Here is a 10,421-nt window from a genome sequence, read left to right as displayed (position 1 = left end):
CCAGGCTAGAGCACGAGGATTTCAACGGCGACGGCAGCACAGGCCACTGTGAAGGAGAGTAGGCTGCCTCTGGACCACTGCTGGTGACCAAGGACACCTTAGGGTTGGGACAAGCAGCTTTTGAGGCACAGTCCTCTGTGATACCACTCGCTGTGAGCGATCACACCCCTGGGAAGTGCTCAAGGCCATGTTGGGCAGGGCCCTGGTTTAGTGGAAGGTGTACCTGCCCGTGGTAAGTGGGCTGGAAGGAGATGAGTTTTAAGGTCCATTCTAACCCAAAGTCTTCTATGGTTCTATGATTCCTGCACATGGAGACTGACAGCTTAGTCTTGCTTTTGCAGTAGTGAGTGTGTGGCTGTGTCACCAGTGAAAGAGGTCCAGTGGTGCTGGGGTTGAGTGACACCACAGGGGTCAGCCCCATGTCCCAAAGATGAGGGATGGAAATTACAATTTATACACACAGAGACTTGACAACTCTGTGTCTTGTGAATAATCTTCTGTATGATATATTGAATGCATTAATTCTTGGAAATAATATCAGTATCTTTATCCATGGATAGAAATTAGGATCTCTGAAGAAATTTTCAGGGACCTGGTGATGGAGTTTACAACAGCCTTGCCTCGCAGGCAGACAGACAGACATACAGCTGATTCAGTGGGGTACTGATTACATATATTGGTGATTTTGTCTCTGAATTACAAAAAAGAAAACACCTGTATCAACAGAATTCAGAATATGGACCAGCTCCTTTGTCAGTGCTCTGTCCATATGGACCTGCCATCAGTGGCATGTTCCACACACATGCTGGAGTGGATGACTTCTACCAGCTTGGTAGGTTGTTCAAGGTGTTTACAGAGCCCCTCATTTTTAAAATAAACACAGTAAATCCTGAAATTGTCAAGAAATGAGAAGGGAGACCAGAAGAACCAGGGATACCCACTTCTATGTATTTGTTGCCTGGATAATAAAAGTGTATTCAGACCTGTCACCCCTCAAATAAGATTGTAATTGCCCAGCTTCCATGCCTCTGGCAGCATTCCAGCTCTTACAACAACCTGTATTACTTAATGAGATGCTGTCTGTTTTTCATACTTTATAAGCTATTTAGTGCTATGGAAGGAAGAAAAGGTAACAGCAGCTTATTTCCTTAATTGAAAAAAACCAATCAAACAGGAACCAATTTCCCAGTGAAAATCTGCTTTTCTAGCAAACAGCCCTGATTTGGATGAAGGTCTTTGGGGCTGGGAGAAGCTTTGTGATGTCTGTGGTGCATGGGGTGGGAAGAGGCTGGTGCTGCCCAGCAGTTTTAGCACCTACTGAAACCCTGCTTATACAAGTCTTTTTCAACCTGAATGATTTTATGATGGCTCTAAACCAGGCTGGGATTTTCTCACGCCTTGGGAGTCCCTGCCTGGTGTGTCCCCACCACAGGGGAAGGCAAGATCACAGTTCACATCTCAGTTTCTGATTTTCTGAGACAGAAGAGTAGGTGACGTCTTTGTAGGCATTAAGATATATCTCTCTGGTTTATCTGAAGTTCTTTGTTTGGTCATAGAGGCTGTTATAGTAGAGATTCCTCCCCTAGGCATGGCATTCATGTCAGCCAAGAAGGCCAATGCCTGTCTTGTATTTGTGAAGAAAAAAGTAAAATGTAGAGCCAGAAAAATGACGAGATCCAAGGAGACAAGTGGGAAGAAGTTGAAGTGCTAAACTGAATGTAAACTGCACAAGAACAGCTTCCTCTCTCTAAAGCCAACTTCTTCCTATATATACTCCTTCAGTAATGCACAGACTGATCACTGCCAGCTTAGATAAGCAGCCTGTAGAGTATCCTTCCAGAGACAGGCTCCAAAAGGAATGAAGCCATGAAGTGAGGGGAAATTTAAGCAGTCACACTGATTTTCAATGCAGTTTTCCTAAACTGTAGATCCTGTGACAGCTCCAGAATCAGACACAAGTGGAACAACCAACCAGTTAGGAGTCACTTGTGCAGCAGAAGAAGCCTATTTCTTTAAGGGGATCTCAGAGGGCCCATATGCAGTTTCACTGTGAGATATAAAGTGCTGGATACATCGAGAAATCCCTGCTTTGTAAGATGAAATTCTAAGGCCATTGGGCTGTACAACACCCAGTCTCTGAAGAGAATTCAAAGGTCCTGTTTGAGTGATGGAGAAAGCAATGGATAACCTTGGGTCACAAGGAGAAAAATCTGGAGAAACCAGAACCTTGCAAGTGGGAAAGAAAGAACACGCTGAGACTGCCCTGCCACCAACACCTGCTGCATCAAACTGGCACCTGCAAGGCCTCACCTCTGTGAAAGCACCAGGACTTTGCTCATCTTCATGGACTGGTCTATTCTCCCACGTTTCAAAATGTTTTAGCACTAATGTAGCCTACTTCACACACAGCATAGAAATAACATGGTATAGAAAATCCTGCCAATTCCCATGAATAAGGGCCAGCTTGTTCTTACTTATGCAACTAGGTGGGAACCAATATCTGTGCCTACTTCGTTGTTAAATTTCTATCACTGTGTTTCCATCAAGCAGCCTGAAGGTGGATTTTCAATGCTTCCAGCATGAAAAGTGAGCTGTGATATGGGGCTGGCTGGGGAAGAGCTCTAACACAGCCATGGAGTGAATGCCTCATGCTGTCTGTCTGTCCTGCATGTTCAGCCTCCCTCTGCATGCTGTGCTGAGTGGGAAATCCAACACAAAGGGTCATCACACAGTGGGACAAGCGAGGAAGGGTGAGTGGACTTTTGATGTGAGAGCACTCAATGTTTCTCTTTCCCGGTATGAAAGCGGGCAGGCCACAAAAGAAGACACCGGAAGAAGACACCAGGAAAAATCTTAAAGTACAAGAGAACTGGTGACCTTTGTGCTCAATTCCTGCTGCCTTCTGCCTGCTTTTAGAGACGGTTGGTTGTGGGAAGCATTTTCAATATGCATGACACACAGCACGGCTGGTGTGCTGCTGTCAGGGCTTTTTTCTTTTCGATGCCTCAGCTCTTGCTAAATATCATTGCAACATGGAAAGCTTGGCTCACCCCAGGACAGCGCTGGTGACTGTACTATTGCATGAAACAAGGAGGACTTGCAGCTCTAAAGGTCTCTCTCATGTGCTCCCCCCTCTCACAGCTCCTGAGTGCCACTAGTGTTTGTTAATAAGCTTAAATGGTTTCAAATGAACTAAAACTCTTCTGCAAGTAATGAGAGCTCCATTACCTACAGAAGCTAATGTGAGCCCTGAGGACATCCTGTGGTCCATCTGCTAGGGCAGACCACAGTGTGTGGCTCTCAGGGGGTGCCACTACCCTCTTGGATTGGACTGAATCTGAAATGTTCCCTGAGTTCATCAGGATTCAATGCCTTTCTGTAATAAGCAATCTTGCTATTACTATGTTATGGTTTACCCTTTCACAAAGGGATTAGAATGCCCCTATTTTCCTTTATTTCCACAGTAACTTATGTCATCTTTATCTAAGAGAAAGGGAAAAAAGTACTCCAAATACACCTTATCTCTGGAAAATGAAACTATGGATAGCATCTCTTCATTTGCGGTCTTTGCATCTCTTCTATCTTGATCAGTGCACACAGCAAACGTAAAAGAAGCTGGTTTGTTATCTGGGTGTTTTTCCTCTGCAGGGAATTGGTTTTTTTTACATTAGAAAACCCAAAATGTATAGAGATTCTTAGAAACTCTACACTGGAATGCAAATTCTCTCATGAGAACTCAGAAGATCTGGAGGTTTATGCAAACCAGGTTAAAATATCGGTCTGGAAATAGGATGTTTTGTGGCATTTTTGGTCATTCCACCTAGCATCAAAGTAAAAGCATTAAAAGAAAATATATATCCCAAAGTATTTACACATAAACCACAAATGTGCAGGACATTGGAGTCTTCAAAGGAGCCAGAACAAAATGCCTGTAAGAGACCACAGAAATACATTGGAGAGTTTCGTATATTCACCTTTTCTAAATGATCTTTTCTGGGTTGGAATCTTAATATCCCATCAATTGAAAGTTGATGGGCTGCCTTGGTGCTGGCAGTACCCGTGGTGATGGAGCTCTCTACCTCCTCCTTATTCTGCTCCTCCACTGCACCCTGCCCACTGCATCCCTCAGCAGGTAGGGAAGTGGTAGGGCATGGGGATATGCCATCTGCTGCTGTGTGGCTCTGCCCCAGGCTGACCACAGCGAGTCTCCCCATTCAAGTGTCCCAGTGGCAACACAGGGGATGTTTCTATGTGCTACTGTTCCCAGTACCTTTAACACTGGTGATCTTTATTTCAATTTTTTGAGCAATGGATGAGAAACCTCTATTTCCTCTCCCCATTTTGGTCTGTGTTGCTGAAAGAGAGATTAAGGGAGAAGAGTGGATGATCAGCTACCTAGACATGAGGACAGAAAATTAACTGACAAATGACAACCTATTTGTGAAAATACGTTGCTGCAGCTTGTCATCATAATGAAGATTTTTAAAATATCAAAGCCAAATGTTTGAAGATTCTACTAAAAAGTTAGTCTTTCTGCTGGGATAGCACCAAATATTAATTTCTACAGCCTTGGATCAGCCTCTAAATGCCAGAAAAGAATCTAAACTCTCTAAAGAGAAGCTGTAGCTGGTGCCACTCGCTCCTGCGCCTCATCCACCCTGGCTCTAACCAATACATGGAAAGATCTTTCACTGCCAGTTTGACTTCTGGTGATTTCTCTATCACTGTAAACTGAATGCAGCTTCTCTGATGACTCGTTTAGCCTGGAGCAACAACAGTGTGAGAGAGATCTCACTAAGATACCAAATAGAAATGAAAAGATGTAGAGATAGCGCTGGCACTGCTGGCAGAGAATGACCTTGGGCAAGGAGGAACTGTGGGCTTGGCAGCAGCTCAGAAGCAGCCCTGAAAGCTCTGCCATTCTGATTTGCAATTAGCAACAAAAATACAGACCTTGCCTTTTGGGCTGTAGGCCTGGGAAGAAGTTATCTGATGTGCTCACTGCCCAGTGTCCATAATTACATTTAGTGTATGGAAAGGTCCTAACTATGTATCTTGCATTTTATTTATTTATATATTTTATTATTTTTATATTTATTTATTCATTATGTATCTTGAAGTTTGTGCCAACATTGCTTTTATTTACAGAGCATGGCAGCTGCACTGAGATGTCATTACTCGGGTGACGAGGCCTGAGAGACCCTGCTAGGTACATCAGATTTTGTAAAATCCTTGCAAAGACAGCGTAGCAGTTACTGGGAAAAATGGGATTTCTAATGAACATATTTTTCTTAAAAACAGACACAGTAGAACTTCCTTGTTGTCACAAAGAGCCCCTTGCCCCTCTCTTCCATGACTTGTTACCACTTTCATTGCACAACCTTGGCTAAATCAAAGACACTTTTGAACTCTTTCCTTTAAAGAATGTAAAATCATTTTGTCAACCATCTGAGAAACCAAGTCTCTCACAAATGTTACACGTAATTTAGTTCCCTCAGGGGATTCATGCTTTAAACTAATTGGGGCTTTACTGGCTGAACAGAGAGCAGCATGCCCACTGCTTTGCTTGGGCAAAGAGCAGTTTCCTCGAAGGTGATGTACCTGTAACAGAAGTCTCTTTATTGTTTTTTAGGGACTCACAGGCTCTCAGTCAGAAATCAATGATTTTATTCCTTCTCTAACTGTCTGGTGCCTTGAAAGATGCCTCTGCCTGGCTCATGGATGCCAGCCACCCCCACGGTATATTTATGCATCCATTGATCATAACACAGCCTGCCGTCAGCTTTAGCTTGCCAAGGGAGGGTCTCTGGCTTTCTCTAGGTGTTCTGTGGGGCCTGTGTACAAGCTGTACCTGCCTAAAGGGCTCTGTACACTTTCCACACTGAATCACCTAAGGACAAATTTCAGCAAAAAGGCAGGAAGCATCCGGCCCAGGCCAGAGGTGATGCTGGTGGGTAGGCAGGGAGGCAGGGGCAGGAGCAGCAGGCAGGTCCTCCTCTGCTCCCCTTGTTGGCAGCAGAGCCACACTCAGCCACGTGAACCCGCTGCTGGTTGGAAAATTCCAGAGGAAAACCAGCTAATTGCAGCTCAGTGTTTTCTCTTTCCAGGACAGTTTCCAGAGGAATCACACTTATCCTTCAGCCAGACTGATCAGAAGAAGTTTCAAGGTTTTGGAGGAGACCTTTAAGGCATAATGGGACTTATGGCAGACAGAAGGGAAGCATAGAAGTCAACCCTGGGGATTTAAAAGAAATCTGAAGGGCTACCACATGCTCTGGCAAGGTGTGCAACTTGCAAAAAGGAAACTTCTGTAGCCAGCGAGGGCTCTCACCAACATCCAGCCTTATTTGGAGAGGCCACCTGAGAGAATTGCAAAGTTAATACCATTTGGGTTACCTAGGACTACTTTTGCATCCAGTCCTTTCTGCTCAAAAGGCAATGGGTAGGATGCAACCCTGTTTGCACTCTGAGGACCCCATGCTCAGCTGCACACTGGTGCACGTGCACTCCACAGAGGTGGGATCACGGTCAAGGACTATGGGATTGCGCTCTGGGTGCAGCAGCTGTAATTCAGTGTGACAGCTTGTCCAGGCACTGCTCCACAACTGCATCCATCTGTCTGTCTGCTCCACAGATGCCAGCAGTGTCACCAGCTTTCTTTGAGCAAGGTCCTGCTCTGACTCTGGGGGGAAGCCACCCTGCAGCATATCAGTTTGCTTTCTCAGGAACTTTGGCAATGCTGAAGCATTATCATCTCTTTGCTTTCATGTAACTGTAATTTGCATAAGTACAGGAGGCAAACCCCACATCTGAAAAAAAAAGCTTTCGTAGATTTTTAACCATTGTTTCCTGCTGGGGTGTGATATCATAATGTTAAAATTAATCTCTTCTGAGGAGCATTTGTGAATTTCCAGAGTACTAAAGTCACTGAAATATGTGACTCAATTCCACATTTGATTTCTTTAAAATGCTGTCCAAGCTATGGGAAAAAATAGTGGGCACCTGGTATCAGTTTATAATTGGGTTTTTCCATATTAGAATGGGAATTTTGCGAAGACTCAATTAAAAGGAGTGTCCTCCTGTTCTTCTGTCACCCATCAGACTGAGCTGACATGAATGCCAGCATGCTGTCATACATACTCCTCTCTTGTCTGCTGCTCTCTGTGCAAGCAGAGTATTGTGGTGTCCGGGAAATTATCCGCTATACAGAGCACCTGCTTGTAAGTGGCTGTTCAGCACCTTAATTCTGAAAAAATGCATGCTTGTGCAGGAGATGATAGTAAATACTGATTTTTCAATTGCTCTTCTTCCAGGGCAAAAGTCCTGTGAGTTGCCCATGTAGGCAGGCTGCTGTCAGTGTGAGTACATGGCTTTTGAGAATATAATGAGACTAAACAAACCTGTACTTGTACATTGAATGCTGGATTTTAACACTCACTCTTTTTGTTTTCAGTCATGTTCGTGTCTCCCCATCCCTGAAGTAAGTATATTTCTTTTTAAGCTATTGTAGATGTTAAAGAAGGTTGGTATTAACTGAGTTTAAGTTTGTTCACTTTGCTCCTTATGTAATTTTTGCTTTCAGTTATAAGGAAGATTGTAATACACCAATAGCAGCAAATCTGATCTTGATGAATAGTGGTGGGGAGGGAAGCAGAAGCCCTCCCACTACAGAGCAATCAGAACCAAGCCCAGATTCAGGCCAAAGTCCTCTGTGGGCTTGACTTTCATCTCAAGAGATACAGGCTCTTGCTTTGAAAATCTCTGCAAGACTTTGTTTTATGGCTGGGTGCCTAAATACTAAGTGAACCTGGGCTAGAGATGTCAGGCCTCAGACGTAGCTCTAGCTGTATCCAGCACTATTTCATTGTTTTAAGACTCCTCAGATGTGGTGAAGCCCCAGTATTAGCTGAAACTATGCTTCAATGAGGTAACTTTTACAGTTTGAGGTTTTCTGAGAGATGGGATAGGTGTTTCTCATGGCATACATGAGAATTCAGTGTTTTACAGTCTCCCCAAAATTCTTTTACCAGTTTTCAATAAATGGCAAAATAGGTTGCATTTGACTGTGACATGCTGCCACATTGAGGAATACAAATTTATTCTTTCTGTGGATAAACACAAAATGCATTCTAGGTTTTTCTAATGTCTGCTTTGTTGAACAGAGTGGCCATGAACTGGCATGCTTTGTGAATGGAACCAAGCACCTGCTGGAAAACAATGAATCTTCCAATTCAGTAATTACAAGGCTTTACCGGACCTTCCAGGCTCTACTGGATAGAAAACTCTGTAAAGTAAGACTTTCTTACTTTTCTACGGATCTTTTTCTATCTGTTACAAAAGAAGTGATTTCTTTTTTATAATTTAAACATTTGTAGATTAAGTGCTTCCTTTATTTCAGATGTGTTGTAAATACTCATATTGTACAGGAGCCAGATAAAACTGCAACATGTGTGAGGCAGTGAAAAGCTTTTTAAGTTGGCAGAGGAAGAAGGGAGATGGGCTCTGCCCCACTGTGCCCTTTCTCTTCTCCATATCCTTTGAACATAGATCTCTGGGACAGGAGCTTTATTTAAAATGCTTTTCTATTCTCCTTTCTCAAAATGTGTTTTGACATGAAACAATAATGATCTAACACTGGGAAATGGATGTGCAGGAGTTGCATGGCTGGAGCCAGGTCCTTCTCCTCTGCAGCTTTAAGCAGCACTTTCTTCACTGGTTCTTGGCCGTGAAATACTGCTGTGACCTGTAGCATTTTCCAACTTGTGATGATGCTCAGGAAGGCTCATGGGTCCTCCCTCAGGTGCCTTTTCTGAGGCAGTGAAACATCCTTTATCTACTTGCTGAGCAAAGCTCTGGTGTGATTCAATGAGACACAGAAGATGCTGACAATGCAGTGTCTCCAGCTCCTTTAAGCTGTCTTCAAACCTGCAAGGAGGAATAGTTAGGGTGGCCTTGGGACACTGAGCAGACCCCTTGCCCCAGGCTTACCCAGCTCCTTATGGTATCTGCACTGTTTTCTGGGTTGAAAAAGCCTAGTTTAAATGACTTCAGCTATAACTGAATATATGAACTGAATATACAGAATTATATGACAATCCACCTGCCACCTTCTTAGCCACCATGAAAAGCCACTCTTACAATCACTCCTCAAGGAACAATTCTCTAGGAAATGTTTTTGAAATCCTCGTGTAGCTCCAAATAATGTATATTTTCACTGATTCATCTAAATTCTTTATTTTATTACAAAATCTTTGCTAACCCAATCTTTGTTCTTTCTTTCACAGAGAATGGCACATGACGATCAATGTCAGTACAAGACTAAGGGAAATGTGACGGAATTTCTGGAAACAATCCTGAAAACCTATCAAAAAATTAATAAATCCGATGCTTAATGTTTTGGTTTTTTTTAAAGATTTTCAAAACTCCAAAGTCTTTGAAAAGAACAGGGAACAGAAGAGTTATTTATTGTATTTATTGTTCACCTGCAATATAAAAGGTAGAAATAACCATTAATAAACCAAATAAAATTATAATTTACCTGAGCAGGAAAAGTATTTGAGTCTTCATTTTATGTTCTGTACTTGGTGAAAGGTTTGAACATCCTGTTACCATACCAGTAGGTGTCAAAATGCTTTTGCAAAGCTCCAGTCCAACAATTTCACTAATATGAGATGCTCCAGCAAAATTCACACTTTTCCCACTGTATAGCACATGAAATATTTCTGGACTTGAGACGGAAACAAAAAATCTGTGTTTTCTTTCTGCATCACTTATTTTTTGACAATATCTACACACCATGAACAAGTCACTTAGCTTCTTTCTTGCAAGGCTGCAGGTTTTCCTGCCTACAGCCACTTTTTTTCTTCTAAATATTCAGTAGTAGACAACTCATGAGCATCTTAACTTACAAAAACAAGACCAAACCCAGCGTTAATTACAAGGTCTTAATGGGGTTGTGCATTTGAAATGTGTTGTGGACAACTGTTTATTTCTCAGGATGTATTTAATGCTGACTTTTTTTCTATACTGCCATGAGCTCAGAAATGCTTCTCTATCACTTCTCCAATCAGCTCAACAGAAGAGTCAAAAATGGAGCTTTGCCGGAAAAAGAAACCAACCCATGTGTATGGGGAGATGCTTATCTCAGCCACCTATTCCAGCCTTACCAGCACCTTACTTAGATCTCTTCACAGTAGGGAAAATCCCAAACAGGTGAGAGGTCAGATTTCATCTCTGTTGTGGCTCAGAGAGGAACAAAAGCATTGTAACATGGCCTTTGAGATGGAATATCTTAAATATCTCCAAGGACTCATATCTTCACCACCTCCAATGGAGTAGGGTGGATTTTTCAGAGTTCAAGAAAAAGACACAAAGCATATAATTTCCTTTCTTTATTTCATTGGTGGGATGGACATGTTTCT

The 10,421-nt window shown here is 42.8% G+C and overlaps 1 protein-coding gene across 1 annotated transcript; it reads left to right on the top strand.

Moving 5' to 3' along the window:
- Nucleotides 1-2,475: 2,475 nt before the first annotated feature.
- Nucleotides 2,476-9,542, top strand: IL9 (interleukin 9). Its single transcript, XM_042014675.1, has 6 exons — nt 2,476-2,750; nt 6,108-7,220; nt 7,314-7,358; nt 7,454-7,480; nt 8,163-8,291; nt 9,285-9,542. The coding sequence occupies exons 2-6, from the start codon at nt 7,113-7,115 to the stop codon at nt 9,390-9,392; spliced, it is 417 nt and encodes a 138-aa protein (XP_041870609.1). The 5' UTR covers nt 2,476-2,750; nt 6,108-7,112; the 3' UTR covers nt 9,393-9,542.
- The last annotated feature ends 879 nt before the right edge of the window (nt 9,543-10,421 follow it).

This window comes from Corvus kubaryi, unplaced genomic scaffold (genome assembly GCF_017639235.1).
Source record: "Corvus kubaryi isolate FWS band 111438036 unplaced genomic scaffold, C.kubaryi_AGA036_p1.0 split2-37374, whole genome shotgun sequence".
NCBI classification, from domain to species: Eukaryota; Metazoa; Chordata; class Aves; order Passeriformes; family Corvidae; genus Corvus; species Corvus kubaryi.
This window is presented reverse-complemented; position numbering and strand designations above follow the sequence as displayed.